This window comes from Leuciscus leuciscus (assembly GCF_965113295.1).
Source record: "Leuciscus leuciscus genome assembly, chromosome: 12".
Classification (NCBI taxonomy): Eukaryota; Metazoa; Chordata; class Actinopteri; order Cypriniformes; family Leuciscidae; genus Leuciscus; species Leuciscus leuciscus.
The window spans coordinates 14,578,633-14,596,056 of record NC_138736.1 but is presented as its reverse complement, the minus strand read 5'-3'; the positions used below and the strand labels follow the sequence as shown (position 1 = coordinate 14,596,056).

At 41.9% G+C, this 17,424-nt stretch overlaps 1 protein-coding gene across 1 annotated transcript in view; it reads left to right on the top strand.

The window, feature by feature from the left end:
• Nucleotides 1-17,424, top strand: part of col28a1a (collagen, type XXVIII, alpha 1a) — a gene marked incomplete at its 5' end in the record, with an annotated part of 31,970 nt that overhangs the window by 8,369 nt on the left and 6,177 nt on the right. The window contains 14 exons of the mRNA XM_082186363.1: nt 64-90; nt 307-351; nt 434-478; nt 2,268-2,321; nt 2,416-2,484; nt 3,228-3,296; nt 3,442-3,510; nt 4,380-4,448; nt 4,543-4,611; nt 4,731-4,799; nt 6,921-6,989; nt 7,101-7,172; nt 7,458-7,526; nt 9,031-9,102. Of these exons, the coding sequence (XP_082042489.1) occupies nt 64-90; nt 307-351; nt 434-478; nt 2,268-2,321; nt 2,416-2,484; nt 3,228-3,296; nt 3,442-3,510; nt 4,380-4,448; nt 4,543-4,611; nt 4,731-4,799; nt 6,921-6,989; nt 7,101-7,172; nt 7,458-7,526; nt 9,031-9,102 (867 nt within the window). The remainder of the gene's footprint in view (nt 1-63; nt 91-306; nt 352-433; nt 479-2,267; nt 2,322-2,415; nt 2,485-3,227; nt 3,297-3,441; nt 3,511-4,379; nt 4,449-4,542; nt 4,612-4,730; nt 4,800-6,920; nt 6,990-7,100; nt 7,173-7,457; nt 7,527-9,030; nt 9,103-17,424) is intronic.

The following is a 17,424-nucleotide window of genomic DNA, read 5'->3' as shown; positions in this document are numbered from 1 at the left end:
AAATATTTTTTTGCATGTTCATTGCTTGGTTTCTGAGCGATCAAGTCTCTTCTTTTGTTACAGGGAAGACCAGGACCAAGAGGAGAAAAGGCTAGTATATTTGACTTAATGACAGTGAATTCAGTAATTTTACTGTACAACATGAACCTATTCTGCTTGTCAGTAAATGATGAAAGCTGTTTAATCCTGACTGATGCTTTCAAAACATCAGGAGACTACGTCACAGAAGACAGCCTGAGGATGAAGCGTTATAGATGATATTAGACACAGGACAATGAAATTAACTTTCACTCTCTCTACGTATAGGGGGGGAAAGGAGAATGTGGCACCCCAGGGGTTAAAGGAGATCAAGTACGTTTTAGTAAATGATTCTCTTGATCTGTGGTCTGCGGCCCACAATCTGTCATGATGATCCTGTCCTTCATTCCCACAGGGCCAGGACGGACCTCCTGGACCACGTGGACAAAGAGGAGATCAGGTTGCCTTTTTATCCTCTTTTTATAGTGTTAAAAATGTTGGGATTTGTAAGATTAAAAAATAAAATTAAAAGAAGTTTCTTAGGTTCAACAAGGCTGCATTTATTTGATAAAAAAATACAGTAAAAACAGAAATATTATTACTGTTCAACTGCATTACTGTTTTCTATTTCAATATCTTTTCAAATGTATTCCTGTGATGGCAAAGGTGAATTTTCAGCATCATTAATCAAATCTTCAGTGTCACATGATCCTTTAGAAATCATTCCAATATGCTGCTCAAGAAACATTTATTATTATTATTATTATTATCAATGTTGAAAACAGTTGTGTACAATTCTTTTTCAGGATTCTTTGATAAATAAAAAGTTTAAAAGAACAGAATTTATCTGAAATAGAAAGCTTTTGTGAAATATTAATTGTTTTTATTTTTGATCAATTTAATGCATCCTTGCTGAATAAAAGTATTAATTTCTTTCCAAAAAAACAAACATTCTAACTAACCCCAAACTTTTGAATGGTACTGTATAATGTTACAAAAGCTTCCTATTTCAGATTAATGCTGTTCTTTTGAACTTTCTATTCATCAAAGAAAAAAAATAAATAAATACACAACTGTTTTCAACATTGATAATAATAATACATGTTTCTTGAGTAGTAAATCAGAATATTAGAATGATTTCTGAATGATCATGTGAAACTGAAGATTGGATTAATGATGCTGAAAATTCAGCTTTGACATCAGGAATAAATTACATTTTAAAATATATTCAAATAGAAAACAGTTATTTTAAATTGTAATAATATTTCACAATATTCCTGTTTTTACTGTATTTTCATCAAATAAATGCAGCCTTGGTGAGCATAAAATACTTCTTTTAAAATTGTTAAAAAATCTTACAGATCCCAAACTTTTGAACGGTAGTGTGTGTGTGTGTGTTTATATATATCTATGTATGCATGGATTTATTATAAAAATGTGTTGCTTTTTACATTATTTTCATAAAAAGTCATTATACTGTGCCTAATGCAAAAAAGGCACTATTTGCTATTTTATCAAATATTTTGATTAAAAAAATAACAGCATTAATGCATAAATAAACAGCATAAATGAATCACATATTACCATATTTTTCTTTGATTCTTACAATATATTCTGTTTTGTTTTAATTTAATTTAATTATTATTAAATTAAATTATTAAATTAAATAATAAATTATTAATTATTATTTAATTACAGTAATGAATGAAGAGGAACATACCTCCCAAGCTCAGTGAGGAAATTATCCTGCTTACACAGTCAGATAGCCTCTCCTCTCCCTGCGCATATGGAATGTGATTGAGGGATTAAGTGCTGTTCTTACACTAATGTAACATAGCTAAAGCAGTGAATCCAGGCCTACACGCCATTGTTCCTCTTTGACGGGTTTCTTTGTTCCTCTGGATTAGCATGGGGACAGGGGTTACTATCTCCTGCCCGCCTACTTCCATCTCTGTCCTTGTGGTTTTGGTTTGATGACAGTAGCCTCCGTATTTTTGACCCGATTCAGATTTAGAGAGCTTCAGTTTCCCACACTGTCTATTCTCTGGTGTGTCTGGCTGTCATGTGTCCAGTTAAAACACATTATAATTGATGGCATAGCTTAGTAGAGGTCCAGTACACTGTAAAAGTCCTTCAATATTTAAATAGACACACTCTTTCAGTACAACTAGCTCATAGATCATAGATGTGATTAGTGTGAAATAAAATATATAATAATAGACTAATAAATGAATATCTACCTGTTTTAGGGACTGAGTGGCAACCCTGGTGACTCTGGCCCTGAGGGCCCTGTCGGACCTAAAGTAAGAATATTGCATCTCACCATTATGATGTGATATTATGAATGGTAACATGAAAATGATATGGATCATGGAATGACAGTGACATCTTTCCCAGGGTGAGCGAGGACCTAGCGGACCCACCGGACCTCCAGGGGACCCAGGGGTCGGGTTTCCTGGTTCAAAGGTAATGGCTTCAGATTAGTTAATTAGTTTTGATTTCAAGATAATGCCAAACATATTTTAATATCTGGTTAGACAACATGTCATGCATGCAGTTCATGTATTTTATGAATAATTGAGATAAGACAATTATCACACCACAGAACTGTTTTCTTTTATATACACTTCCATTCATAAGTTTGGGTTCAGTACTTTTCCAGCAAGGATACATTAATCTTATCAAATGTGACAGCAAAGATTTTACGTTCTCAAAAAATATTTAATTTCAAATAAATTATATTCTTTGAACTTTCTATTTTTCAAAGAATCCTGAAAAATAAAAATAAAATGTATCATGGTTTCCACAAAAAAAAAAATTAAGCAGCACAATAACTTATATAACTTAAAAATAAGAAATGTTTCTTGAGCAGCAAAACAGCATATTAAAATGATTTCTGAAGAATCATGTGATGCTGAAGACTGAAGTAATTCTGCTGAAAATTCAGCTTTGCATCACAGAAATATATTACACACACACACACACACACACACACACACACACACACACACACACACACACATATATATAATATAATATATATCGTTTTATATTACTGTTTTTACTGTACAGCTATGGTGAGCATAAGAGTCTTAAAGAAATTAAAGAAATGTACGGACCACAAACTTTTGAACAGTAGTGTATTAGTATGCAGTTTTATTATAATTATAATGGAATCATATCCATGTAAACTCTTTGTGTTTTGTAAGGGGGAGAAAGGTAGCCAAGGCAGACCTGGGCCCACCGGGCCTGTTGGGATAGGGGAGCCAGGAATGCCTGTAAGTGAAGTCATTCGGCAGTAACACCACTAGAGGGAGATACAGATCCTTGGTCGTGTGTTTTTATGTAACAGGCAACCATCAGGCATCTTTTCCACTGGGTATGTATAGTATAATGTACTAATATTTAATATCTGTTTGTTAGGGCCAACCAGGACCTCAAGGAGTTCAAGGCAACCAAGGGTTTCCAGGAGAAGGTTTACCAGGGCCAAAGGCAAGAATTAACAATAAAAACTCCATCTTCCTCCCCTTGTGAAAAAGAAGTGTGCTTAATTGTTTTTAATGTGCAATTGTAGTGTACTTTAAATCTTAAAATTACATTTATAAAAAAAAAACTGCCAAGCCACTTAAGTGCACTAAAGAGAGTACACTTTCATGACTATTTCTTAAAACATTTAAGCAAGCTTTTAAAAAATGGATTCAAAAGTGAATAATGTCAAATACATTTTTTTAAAGTACATTTTAATTTTAATTTCTTTTTTCGTGCTTTAAAGAAGTGCACTTATTTTGATGTGTTGACTAACATAATAAAGCACATGTGAAGTATTTGATAATAATTTATTTAAGTTTTTTATTCGATATTTTGTTTAAAGTTAAGACTAAATTGCAACTTCATTTATATTTACATTTAAAGTATGTACTAAATATTATAAGTGTGTAATTCAAAATATATTTAAATACTTGTATATTTTAGTTTACCATAATATTTTAGCATATTTAGTTAGCTTGTCAGTACATTCAGTACACTTTAACCATATTTCAATAACAATAGAAATAAATATGAAATTTCATTTAAAGATGTATTTAAGTCATACTTAAGTGGGTCAAAAAAGCACCCTAAAGTTCAGCTAATTGCATTTATTAAAAATTCTAACTATAATACATTTTCATTTAATTTTAAAATAACATGTAATTAAGTGTCTGAAAACATTACATACATTAACACACTCCCAGGTATATTCCTTTAAAGTGTATCATTTCTTTAAGTACTCTTTTTGCTATGTAAAAATGCTAGTATGCTAAATGCGCTGCTCATGTGATTGACATCTAATTATGTACTGAATAATGTAATGATGCTTTCAGGGTGACCGGGGATTTGAGGGTCCTAAAGGTGTACGTGGACCTCCTGGGTTTAGCATCAAGGGTGATAAGGTAGAATACAATTTAAAAATTACATGCTGTTGTGGAGTGTAATCAGATCCAACAATAAGACACTGCTCTAAGTACTTATTTCTCTCTTCTGTAGGGTAACACAGGGGAACTGGGTTTACCTGGACTGATGGGATTTCCAGGAGTAGGGATCCAGGGTGAAAAGGTAAAGCAAAGTTCTTATCTATCCATAGGCTGCACCCAAATGCTTACATTGTTTTATAGGAAATCATAGTACAACATTCAATTTGAAAATACTTTTTGATCTGGTATCTCTGGCTGCAGGGAGACCTGGGACCCATTGGACCACCTGGACCAAGAGGCCCCTCTGGAGTGGGCATGGTGGGCCCTAAGGTGCAGTGTGTGTGTGTGTTTGTGTTTGTGTGTGTATGTGGTTCAGGTAAACCCTACATTATATTATTCCACAAAGATGGAAATCCTTGTCCGTGTGGGGTAATATTTTGGTCCCCATGAGGAAAACGGGAAGCCTGTGAAGGGATCAGTTCAAGACGCGCAGGTCCAGAATTGGCCGTAACCCACCGGTCTTCTTCGGTACAATGAAGTAGGGGCTGTAGAATCCGGACTTCATTTCGGCTGGAGGGACAATCTCGATCGCACCTTTCGCCAGTAAGGTAGTGACCTCCGCACACATGCCACCCACCATAGTGTAACAAACTCCCTGGAAGCGGGGAGGAGATCGTACGAACTGAATCGCATAGCCGAGCCTGATGGTTCTCGCGACCCAGCGGGACAGGTTGGGAAGCTCTAGCCAGGCTCCCAAGAACTGAACCAGCAAACTACAGACGTACCCTCGGTGGGGCAGCGAAGCGGAATGACCGGCCCGGACAAGGGAAGCATAGTGTCCCGGTGTGGGGGCATGGTCATAAGCCGCGTCCTGACAGAGTAGGCCAGGGAAGGACCTGCGTTCCACGGGGGCCTGCTCTGACAGGGGTCTGGCGACAGAGGGGGACGAGAGTGGTGAGGCAGAGCGTCGCACACTGCCATCCACGGCCTCTTGGGGATCGGAGGAAGGGGCATCAGTTCTTAGAAAAAAGATTCTTCCCCGGCCCTCTACTGGGGGAAGGAGTGGTCCTGCTAAGTGCTGCTTAGCCTGGCGTTTTGCCGGCTAAGGGGCGGAGACGGGTGGTGCTGCTGCAGGGAGGCTGCCTCGGCGTGAAGAAGACTAAGGAACCGCATGTACGGATGACCGTCGGTGCAGAAGGGCCTCAAGTCTGCTTCTGGGGGGTCGAAGACTCTTGGGTGCAGTCCTCAACCACACCGCTGAAGAGCCCAGCCTGGGACATGGGGGAGCTGAGAAAACGAGTTCTCAGACCCCCTCACATCAACCTGGCTGAGCCCATTCCTGGACCACACTTGTGGACATCACCTGGCCCAGGGATCAAGCAGGTACCAATGTCGCCCGTAGAGCGAGGTCTGTACAGTGCGCGGCGGATCGACCAGCCCGGACATGGGAGGCATAGCGTCCCTGCGTGGGGGCATGGTCGAGTTCCCGCGTTCTGTCAGTGTTGGCCAGGGAAGGACCAGCGATAAGTCATAAGGGAACTCTCGCAACCCGGAGGCGTCCTGATGCACGTCCGGGAAGAAAGGCACTGGGGGCAAGTACTGGTAGTGCAGCACGCGCCACGACTAGAAACCAATCGTCCAGCCTACAGCGTTTGGGGGAGGGCAGCGCCACTCCAACAGATGCTTTCAGCTGCCCGGGAAAGCATGGCCATCAGCTCAGGATCTGACTCGGCTAACGCTGGCACTCTCGAGGGAGGCAACGCAGTCAAATCCTCATTTCCAGATGAATCACACACCCACATCCAGAAAACACACGGGCAAGCCGTCTTGAAAAAGACGTGCCACGTGCAGCTCTTTTAGAGAGAGGAAAAAGCTCAGCAGAGTGCTGAAGCGCCCAGGGAGAAGCACACACACTGTCGGCAGATCACTGCACAGACCAGCAGCAGGCAATGTGATCTCGCTGGAACGCGCCGTTGCACCAACACACTGGAGAGCCGCTCGTCTCGTAGAGTGAAGATAATTCAGAATGGCTTGTGGGAGTGAAGAAAACTCTTGGCTCCGAAGCGAAAACATAACTGCATGTTGCCAGCGTACTTCCTTATATACCCACGAGGTGGGGCAGAGTTACGCTATGCAAATTCCGCAGACCGTTTTCGTATTCTCAAAGGTGAGAGGCTTTCTAAGTGAAACCCCATTCGTTGTCACGACGTAACTCGTAGTGACCATGAAAGGGAATGGAAGTTATAAATGATCGCTTTGGCAACTACCTGAAATACTGTTAATTTGTTGTAAATGCGTTACTGTAAATATGTCACTGCAAATACTAAAATGACTAAAACTGAAATAAGTATTCATTAAAGCTATATAGAAATATAACAATTTTGGGATGAATTATTCCATTAATGGTTTGTGTGATTATCAGTGTTTGTGACTGTATAAATTTGTTCCCAGGGAGATCAAGGCTTTCCAGGAGAATCTGGCCCACAAGGTGAGAGAGGAATAGGAGAACCAGGACCAAAAGTATGTACAATTTTAATGTCCTCACAAACCAAATTAAATATTATCTATATGACCATATTTTTAATATAATCTGTTTTGTGTAATAGTGATATAGTTGTTTCATGATTTTAGGGTGAACCAGGACCAGATGGAGCACCTGGTATTCCTGGCATCCCAGGTGAAGATGGCTCTGTGGGTCCAAAGGTACAGTGAAACACAACATCCTGGGTCACAGGTTTCTTGTAATATGGTTACTATTTCATTTAAAATTACTTAATCACTTAAGCTACCCTTAATAATTAATGAATGTCATATAAAGTCATAATAAGGTGTGGCTTAAATGTCTAAATATTTCTGGGGCCACTGTGACTATAACACATTCTTATTTTTTGATAGCAAATACAGGAAAGCTTCAATAAAGCACACATGCATTGCTTTCCTATATTTTTTCCTCACCTGGGCATTTCTGTCTTTTCTTTATTATGTTAGGGTGAGATGGGTTTACCTGGTGTACGAGGTCCAGAGGGCTCACCTGGGAAAGGAATTCCCGGTGAGAAGGTACAATGACGTTTCTTTCTAAAAAAATATTTCTTACTTACCACAATTATATGGATTAAGTTATAGTTGAAAAGCATCTCTCATGATTAAACAGTGAGTTATACATTCAGTGAGTACAGGAGTCAATATTTGCCCTTTTTTGGGAGACAATGTAAAATATGTTCTGCCATTTGCAAACATTGTCTCATTCTCTGCAAACAATAAAGTAGTTAAACACAGGTTGTAACCAATTAAAATGGTGGAAATATATCCGGTTTAGATAATTTAGTTTAGGGCTGAATCTCACAAAACCAGCCAAGTCCATGTTGTATATCACATTGTTATCAAAAGAAAGTACTCTACAATTCAAAAGTTTGGGGTCAGTAAGATTTTGCTTTTTTGTTACACTATTTGAAGGTGTCCTTGTTACAATGTAACTACACATTTAAGTACTAAATCCTATTCATTAACAACATGTACTTACTATAAGGGCTAGAATTAAGGTTTGGTTTAAGGTTAGTTGCATGTAATTATGAATAATTTACTGTTTTTACTACAGTAAGTACATGACTGTAAAATAAAGTGTCACGGAATTTATACTTTTATTCAGAAGGGATGTATTCAATAGATCGAAAGTGAAAGTAAAAACATGTATAATGCTACAAAATATTTTTGTTTCAAATTAATGCTGTTCTTTTGACCCTTCTATTCATCAAATAATCATGAAAATTTTTTTTTATCACAGTTTCCACAAAAATATTAAACAGCACAACTGTTTTCAATATTGATTAGGCCTATTGTAATAAATGTTTCTGGAGCAGCAAATCAGCATATTCGAATTATTTCTGAAGGATCATGTGACACTGAAGGAAGATTCAGTGAAAATTCAGGTTTGCATCACAGGAATAAATTACATTTTAAAATATATTCAAATAGAAAACAGTTATTTTAAATTGTAAACCTCTTTCAAAATATTACTGTTTTTACTGTATTTTGGATCAAATAAATACAATATTTGTGAGCATAAGACATTTTTCAAAAACATAAAGTAATGTTGTAATATTATTATTTTTGTAATTTTATTTTACATTTTCCTTAAATTGTTTAGTATGGTAGTATTTGTTCTACTGCCTTTTTGCAGATTTTAATAAACACTGTATTCGATTTTTTTTTTTTTACTGTCACAGCAATAATGATGCGAATCAACATTGTCTTAACATCAACCTTGAATAATGAGAATTACAAAAAAACTCAAAAGTAAACGTCTTAAAATATGCTGTCGTATGCGTAGTCCTAAAAATAGCCTTCATTTTCTTGCAGATAGAACATCTTAATATCTTACATGTGTATTCATGAGGCTTGAGTTTGAAATAAAATACTGCATAACATCATGCTACTCAACTCCATTTCAAAGTTAGTCTATGATCAAAAAGCTGAATAGTCTCAAATACTGTCTTTGAATGTATTTAAGTGGAAAATATTGTCACATAATCACACTAAATAGTGTTTATGAATCTCTCCACAGGGGGACAGAGGTGACAGAGGATCTCGGGGTCTCCCAGGAAGCCCTGGAGCAGCGGGACCCCCGGGGGCCAAGGTGAGTGGGACACATTTAACATTTACATTTAATTTTGCAATGTGGAGGTTAATGTCCAGGGCCGGGTTTCCCGATAACGATGTATCTTAGCTCTTAAAGGTGCATTGCGCAAGTCTCTGAGTTTTTGCAGAACTATGCCCCCTCTGGCGGCAAGCGAAACTGCAGCCAGAAGTGTGCACGCTCACGGACAAAAGTTTTCTTTTTTTTATCTTACGTGGAGTTTGCGTTGGTGTTTGAAATGAACTACAAGCCGGTCTCTTAGAATCCATCTTCTACGGAGAATGGGGGCGAATACACAAACCTGCCAGACAGCCAGGTGAGCGTGCCGTGAACGCGCATGACGTCACGCCCAGTCTAAAATTCCGGCCCGAATCCCTCTTATTTATTTTACTTTACAGGATTATAGAGACAATCTCAGTGATCAGAGAAGGGCTCATTCAGCCCATCAGGCAATTGTTTAAGCATGTATGGGTTAGAAAACGGGTATTTTTAACATGAAAAGTTGCTTAATGCACCTTTAAGAGCGCTCTCTACGTGCAAGATTACGAACGCTCGCAGCAATTCCACGAGCGTTTCCCAAAAATGCACTTAAAGGGATAGTTCACTTTGAAATTAAATTTTGGTATGTTTTAGCTTACCTCAAGGGCATCCAAGATGTAGGTGTCTTTTTTTCCGCAGTAGTTTCAATTTTGATATTTTTAGGTCAAACCGTTCTTGTCTGTCAGTCATATAATGCAGGTCGATGGTCACTTTGAGACAGTGACCATCGACCTGCATGTGATCTGAGAGCGCGGGCGGGTATAGATATATACACTAGATGTCGCATTGGCTACGGTTTCGCAGTAGCCAAGGCGACATCTATTGTATATATCTATACCCGCCCGCGCTCTCAGATCACTTGGATGTGGCTGTGTTCAAGAGGTAAAAACGATATAAATACTGTTCGTTTTCTCACACAAGCCACTCGTTTCGTGTCTTGGACGATGGGGAATTGTTTTAATTTGGACTCTGTGCATGCTCTTTGAGACAAGTGACCATAGACCTGCATTATATGACTGACAGACAAGAACGGTTTGACCTAAAAATATAAAAATTGAAACTACTGCGGAAAAAAAGACACCTACATCTTGGATGCCCTTGAGGTAAGCTAAAACATACCAAAATTTAATTTCAAAGTGAACTATCCCTTTAACATGAACGCGCGAGAACGCGTTTTACGTGCTACTTAAGAGTCGCTGTCCATTCGCGAAGCGCTGAAATATAACCTTATATCATACATGCCAACCCTCCCGATTTTTCCGGGAGACTCCCAAATTTCAAAGCCCCTCCCGAAAATCTCCCGGACCGACCTTTCTCCCGAATTTCTCCCGATTTCCACGTGGACAACAATATTGCTACACCATCCGTTAAAATGAAGTTAATTCGGCCAGCGCTCATACCTGTATTTACATCCTGTTTTCGGTTGAAGACCAAAGTAGTCGATTGTCGAGTTCACGCGCGTGATCATAGGTAACTAAACATATGCGCGTGAACTCGACAATCGACTACTTTGGACTTCAACCGAAAACAGGATGTAAACACAGGTATGAGCGCTGGCCGAATTAACTTTATTCATATCTTTCACATCTACTGCAAGTCAGATTCACCCGTGTTAACTTTAAAGGAATCACTCACATGACCTGTGCACTTGTAATGTAAACTTGCACTTGTAAAAGCAGGTTTAAAATATGCCCCATTGAAGTCAACAGGGTGGAAATTTTAAAAAGAGGATAACACGGTGTAGCCAACACCGATTTTTGTCATTGTTCTCTGTATTGACAGCACTCCAAATTTACAACAAAATGAGCTCAATGTTAAAATTGACCGGAGTTCTCCTTTAAGGAAATTAATTTGTCAAATAAATCCCCCCCCCCCCCCCCCGCTTTTAAATATCTCCCTAATTCTGAGGTCTCAAGGTTGGCAAGTATGCCTTATATTGCCAGCAGCCATGTCACCCTGTAGCCCAAGACTGGTTGCTCACTGAAGCTAAGCAGGGCTGAGCCTGGTTAGTACCTGGATGGGAGACCTCCTGAGAAAAACCAGGTTGCTGCTGGAAGAGGTGTTAGTGAGGCCAGTAGGGGGTGCTCACCCTGTGGTCTGTGTGGGTCCTAAAACCGAGGTCTTGACTCTCTGTGGTCATTAAAAATCCCAGGATGTCCTTCGAAAAAGAGTAGGGGTGTAACCCCGGCATCCTGGCCAAATTTGCCCCTTGGCCTCTGTCCATCATGGCCTCCTAATCATCCCCATATACTGATTGGCTTCATCACTGTCTCCTCTCCACCAGTAAACTGGTGTGTGGTGGGCGTTCTGGCGCAATATGGCTGCCGTCGCATCATCCAAGTGGATGCTGCACATTGGTGGTGGTTGAGGAGATTCCCCCCTTCTATGTAAAGCGCTTTGAGTGCCGAGAAAAGCGCTATATAAATGTAATGAATTATTATTATTATTATTATTATATGGAATCGTATTCTGAACGTTTAGCCTTAATTATTAGGTTTAGCCTAATAATCGTCATCTGTGGATTAGCAATCAAAACAAGTCTAAAGTCTACATTCAGGCGGAGATAGCCTACTGACAAAATGTATGAACAAAAAAACAAACAAGAAAAGATACCTTTCAAAAAAGATGAAATTATGCCTAATTTTAGAGGAGATAGAGCGAAACAAAGATGTTATTTTTAACAGATTTAAAGGACACCATACAAATAAGGAAAAACAAAACATCTGGGTGGACATTGCAAACTAACTGCAACCCGGGGTGTTCAAAGATCAGGGAAGGTGGTCTGTAAGAAATACCCAATACATGGCTGGTTTTCGTGCACAAATCATTGACAGATTTTTATTTATTTTTTATCCATATTTTGCCCAGTCTTTGAAGCATATTTCCCACATTACTTCGTTCTTTTATGATTTTTTTTTTATTCATTCATTTAATTTAGATGTGTATTTTTTTCTTCCCTTTTTTATTATTTAATTTATACATTCATTTAAACAAAAAACAAGTACAATAAAGTGTACAATAAAAAAGTACAATCAAAACCTTATATATGTACTCACTTTGCAGTGTAATCTGTTAAATCTAGATAAAAGTGTAATCTGCCGGTTGTCCTGCAAGTGACCTCATAAATCTGTATTCTTACGATGCACTTGGGGATTTACGATTACTCCAGACCACTCGTAGTTCTCTTACGAGAGGTCTCTCGTACTTGCGTAAGATATCTTACGCTAGGGGAAAACCTCTTTTCCTCGAGATATTGAAGCCAAATATTATCCTTAATTTTGCAATAATGTAAAACGCATTGCAGCAGCATGCAGACATGGGCGAGACAGCTCGCGCGCCCATTGGCTGCTCTGCGGCAACTGCACCAGCCTATCGATAGAGGCTCCTCATGACGTCAGAACCAATGAGGGCGCTTCGCGCCCATTACGTCATGTCCCGCCGAAATCGGGTGGGGCCAGGGCTATAAATACGGCCCAGAGAGGCTGGTTTGGTCAGTTTTTCATCTCTTCAGCGGGCCTTCGCATCGCTGGATCCTGAGAGGAAGCCGCGCCGTCTGAGTCAAGCACCCAGCGGGATTAGTGCATCTGAAGCTGCTGGTCGACATCTCGCCGCCTTCAGTCGCCGTTTCTGCTGACGCTTTCCGGCGTACATATCCTTTTCTCTGCTACTGTCTTTTGTGTATGTGTGTGTGTTCGCCGCCGCGACACACACTCTCATTGCACTAAAAGAGCCGGGCGTCTTTTTCAAGACGCCCCTTTCCCCCCCAACCCGCAAAGCTCGCCGGTGCGCCCGCTTGCCTTGCCTACTTGGAGGATGATACCTTCTCTCTCCCTCTGTTCGAGCCGTGCAAAATGCGCCGTTCACAGGGGAGGCTGGAAGCGGACGGTCGGGGTTAGTTTTTCTTTACGTACAAGATAGCTACCCTGCCTCTGTGCCCCATTCACGCGTCAATCACCAGCGAAAGGAGAAAATAGCGTTTTAGTCCCGCCGAGGCTGGACTGACCTGAATTTTCTCACACATTTCTCAGTTCCCTGATCAGGCGACTGGAAATATAAATATTGCAGCGCCGGCAAGCAAACGCCGAAGAAAACATGTTGACGCTCTTATATGCTCGTGCATCTGAAAGCCTTTGTGTTCCCCCCTGTGGCTCAGTGGCGGAATCTTTGGTTTTTTCACACGAGAGACCGGTGTTCGAATCTCGGTCTAACGGCAGATTAATTATGCCTCCAATGCTTCGCTCTGTCAGTTCCCTGAAAGGCGACTGCAGATGTGCATTTTGCAGCCAACGAGCGCGTTGTACAACCCGCTCGCCTGCACCCAAACACCGTTTCTATGGTTCCCGTGCGTCACTGGCGAAAGGAGAAAAGAGTGTTAATGTCCCGCTGCGGCCGGGCCGAATTCTATTTCTCATTCCCCTCTGAAGTTCGGGCGACTGGAAATGTCATACTGCAGTGAGCGAGCCTGTTGTAATGCACGCGCCTGCAAACAAACGCCAGCATGTTGACACTCTCTGTTTCTATGGCAACTTCTCGCTCGTTCAGTTCCAGTAAATGCGACTGTTCCAGTGTATTCTGCAGTAAACAAGTCGGCGACACAGCCCGCTTGCCTGCACACAAACGCCGCTTTACGGCTACCCAGATAAATCCCATAGTGTGTATTTTCTGGTGTTCCGGCCACGGCCGATGGTGTTATGAGTGTAGACAAAATGCCCAGTGCTCATTCCTACACAGAAACACAGGTTTCTCTTATAATACTCGTGCTATATAAATGCCTTTGTGTCTTCCCCTGTGGCCCAGTGGCAGATTCTCAGGTTTTCACGCGAGAGACCCGTGTTCGATCCCGGGTCTACCGGCAAAAAAAGAGTGTATTGTGTGTGTGTACCGTGTACCGACTGGTACTGGTCAGGTGTAAGCCTGGGGACTTCCTCGAGTGTGAAGGTGGTGTCTACGGACGCCTCAACCTCGGGATGGGGAGCGCTGCTCGAGGGCAGACCGTTATTCGGCCAGTGGTCGGAACGGGAAAAGCTTCTGCATATAAACTGCCTGGGAATGATGGCAGTCGACAACGCGCTGAGGCGCTTTTGTCCCCAGATAAAAAGACACCACGTCTTGGTCCGTTCGGACAACATGTCAGTGGTGGCTTATATAAATCACCAAGGAGGTATCAGATCCAGAATCCTTCACAGGCTGACGGAACGCCTCCTGGTCTGGGCTCAGCACAATCTGCGCTCGCTCAGGGCAGCGCATGTGCCCGGCCATCTGAATGTGGGACCAGACAGACTGTCCAGTAGCAATCTGCCGACAGGAGAATGGTCTTTACATCCACAGACAGTCAAAATGCTATGGAGGACATTTGGCAGAGCGGAAATAGACCTATTTGCGTCTCAAGAGAACGCTCATTGTCAGGAATTCTTCTCCAAGAGCAGGGATGCGCTGGCTCACGTCTGGCCCCGCTGCCCGCTCTATGCGTTTCCCCCTGTCACGCTCCTACCCCAGGTGTTAGAGCGAATCAGGGAGAGCGGATGCCCAGTGCTACTCGTCGCCCCATTTTGGACAAACCAAGTCTGGTTTCCAGTCCTGATGCAGCTGACGAGTACCGCCCCGTGGCCGATACCGGTGAGGAGGGATCTCCTCTCGCAGGCGAACGGCTCGATCTGGCATCCTCGCCCGGAGCTTTGGTCCCTACATGTGTGGGCCATCAACGGGTACCCGTTAACCTCCCAGCGGGAGTGTTAAACACGATCACGCAGGCTAGAGCTCCATCTACGAGGCGGCTCTATTCCTCAAAATGGTCTGTGTTCACTAGCTGGTGTACAGCGAGTGGCACTTCACCCTCACGCTGTGGGGTGCCGGAGGTTCTCTCCTTTTTACAAGAGCTTCTGGATAAGGGCAGAACCCCATCCACGCTCAAAGTTTATGTGGCGGCCATAGCAGCGTTCGCTGAACCACCGCTTGGCCAGTCATTAGGAAGGAACGATCTGGTCATTCGCTTCCTTAGAAGAGCTAAGAGGCTGAACCCTCCCAGACCTCCCTCAGTTCCCGTTTGGGACCTTTCCACGGTTCTGGAAGCCATGAAAGGTGCCCCATTCGAGCCAATACAGTCAATAGACCTGAAACTCTTGTCTTTCAAAACAGTGTTTATTCTGGCTCTCGCTTCAGTGAAGCGCATAGGGGATTTGCAAGTGCTCTCAGTGAGCGCGACGTGTATGGAGTTTGGGCCGAATGACTCGAGAGTCATACTCAAACCAAAGCACGGATATGTTCCTAAATCCCTCAATACACCGTTTAGGGCACAGGTGATCTCCCTGTCGGCCCTGCCGGTATCTGAAGAGGAAGGGGACGCAGGCTTCCTTTGCCCGGTCAGGGCGTTAAGGGCCTATGTGTCTCGCTCATCTGTTTTCAGACAGACAGAGCAGCTCTTTGTTTTGTTCAGCGGACGTTCTAAGGGACTAGCTGCGTCAAAACAGAGTCTATCCAGATGGATAGTTGATGCTATAGCGCTAGCTTACACATCCAGGGGCCTGCAATGCCCGATAGGTGTCAAAGCGCACTCCACAAGAGGCATGGCCTCGTCGTGGGCTTGGTCCAGTGGGATTGCCTTGCAAGATATCTGTATGGCGGCAGGCTGGGCCTCCCCGTCTACATTTATAAGGTTTTATAACCTCGAGGTTCCCGCTTTGCAAGCTAGGTTGCTCTCGGTTTAATTTTTCAGTATTGCCCGCCCGATGCTATTGGCTCGGGATGCTGAAACTGCTAGAGCGTCGATCACGGATCGTCTGTATACTTCTCTGGGCAGTGCGTAAGTCCCCCATATTTACCAGTCCAGGCCGAGTTCGCCCTGGCTGTGTGGAACACTTGATATAACATGCTCTTATCAGAGCTCCATATTACAGGAATGATGCTATTCTAGCCCCTCTTCCCGGATTCTCTGTGAGTCCCTTGTGATTAGGCACTGTATGAGCCCCGGGCACCTGCCCTTGGGACTTTAGTGTTATGTCTCAAGCACGCACGGCGTTTTACATTGTGTTCCCCTAGCGTAAGATATCTTACGCAAGTACGAGAGACCTCTCGTAAGAGAACGTACTCGGTTACTAACGTAACCTCGGTTCTCTCTAGAAGAGGGAACGAGTACTTGCGTATCTTGCCGTGCATGCGTCATGTTCTGATTCGCTTCAGCGATGAAAAACTGACCAAACCAGCCTCTCTGGGCCGTATTTATAGCCCTGGCCCCACCCGATTTCGGCGGGACATGACGTAATGGTTCTCATTGGTTCTGACGTCATGAGGAGCCTCTATCGATAGGCTGGTGCAGTTGCCGCAGAGCAGCCAATGGGCGCGCGAGCTGTCTCGCCCATGTCTGCATGCTGCTGCAATGCGTTTTACATTATTGCAAAATTAAGGATAATTTTTGGCTTCAATATCTCGAGGAAAAGAGGTTTTCCCCTAGCGTAAGATATCTTACGCAAGTACTCGTTCCCTCTTCTAGAGAGAACCGAGGTTACGTTAGTAACCGAGTACATTCTACGAAGATTTTCAAGTGCTACTTAAGTTACGATGCTTTTGGGAAACAGACCATAATATTAAGATCAGTCGTACAATCGTTTTTACGAACTTCTTAGGCTTACGATGCTTTTGGGAAACGCAGCACAGGTTGTTATGTTTCAAGGTTTAAAATGTCATATTTCATTATCAGATGACTTTTAAAGGGATATTCCACTTTAAAATGAAAATTCTGTCATCATATACTCACCCTCATGTTCTTTCAAACCTGTATGAATTTATTTATTCTGCTGAACAGAAAGGAAGATATTTATAAGAATATCAGTAACCAGACAGTTTCTGGTCCCATTGACTTCCATAGTAGGAAAAAATATATACTATGGAAGTCAATGGGACCAGAAACTGTCTGGTTACTGATATTCTTCTAAATATCTTCCTTTCTGTTCAGCAGAAGAAAGAAATTCATACAGGTTTGAAACAACGTGAGGGTGAGTATATGATGACAGAATTTTCCTTTTAAAGTGGAGTATCCCTTTAAGGAGTTCATAAAAGGTCTTTAGGGTTTAGTTGTACACTTTTATGGTTGCTCATAATCAATCCTTTAACAGTCGGCCTTGGGTAGAGAATATTCATCCATAAACCCATAAACGAATAAAATACATTATAAATCTAAAATGTATTTCCTGGACTTTGTCACTAAAAAGTTGTTGGAAATGGGCACAAAGCAACAACTCTCATATAGGACATGCTGGATTCAATATATTATCTCGTCAGTCTAAATTA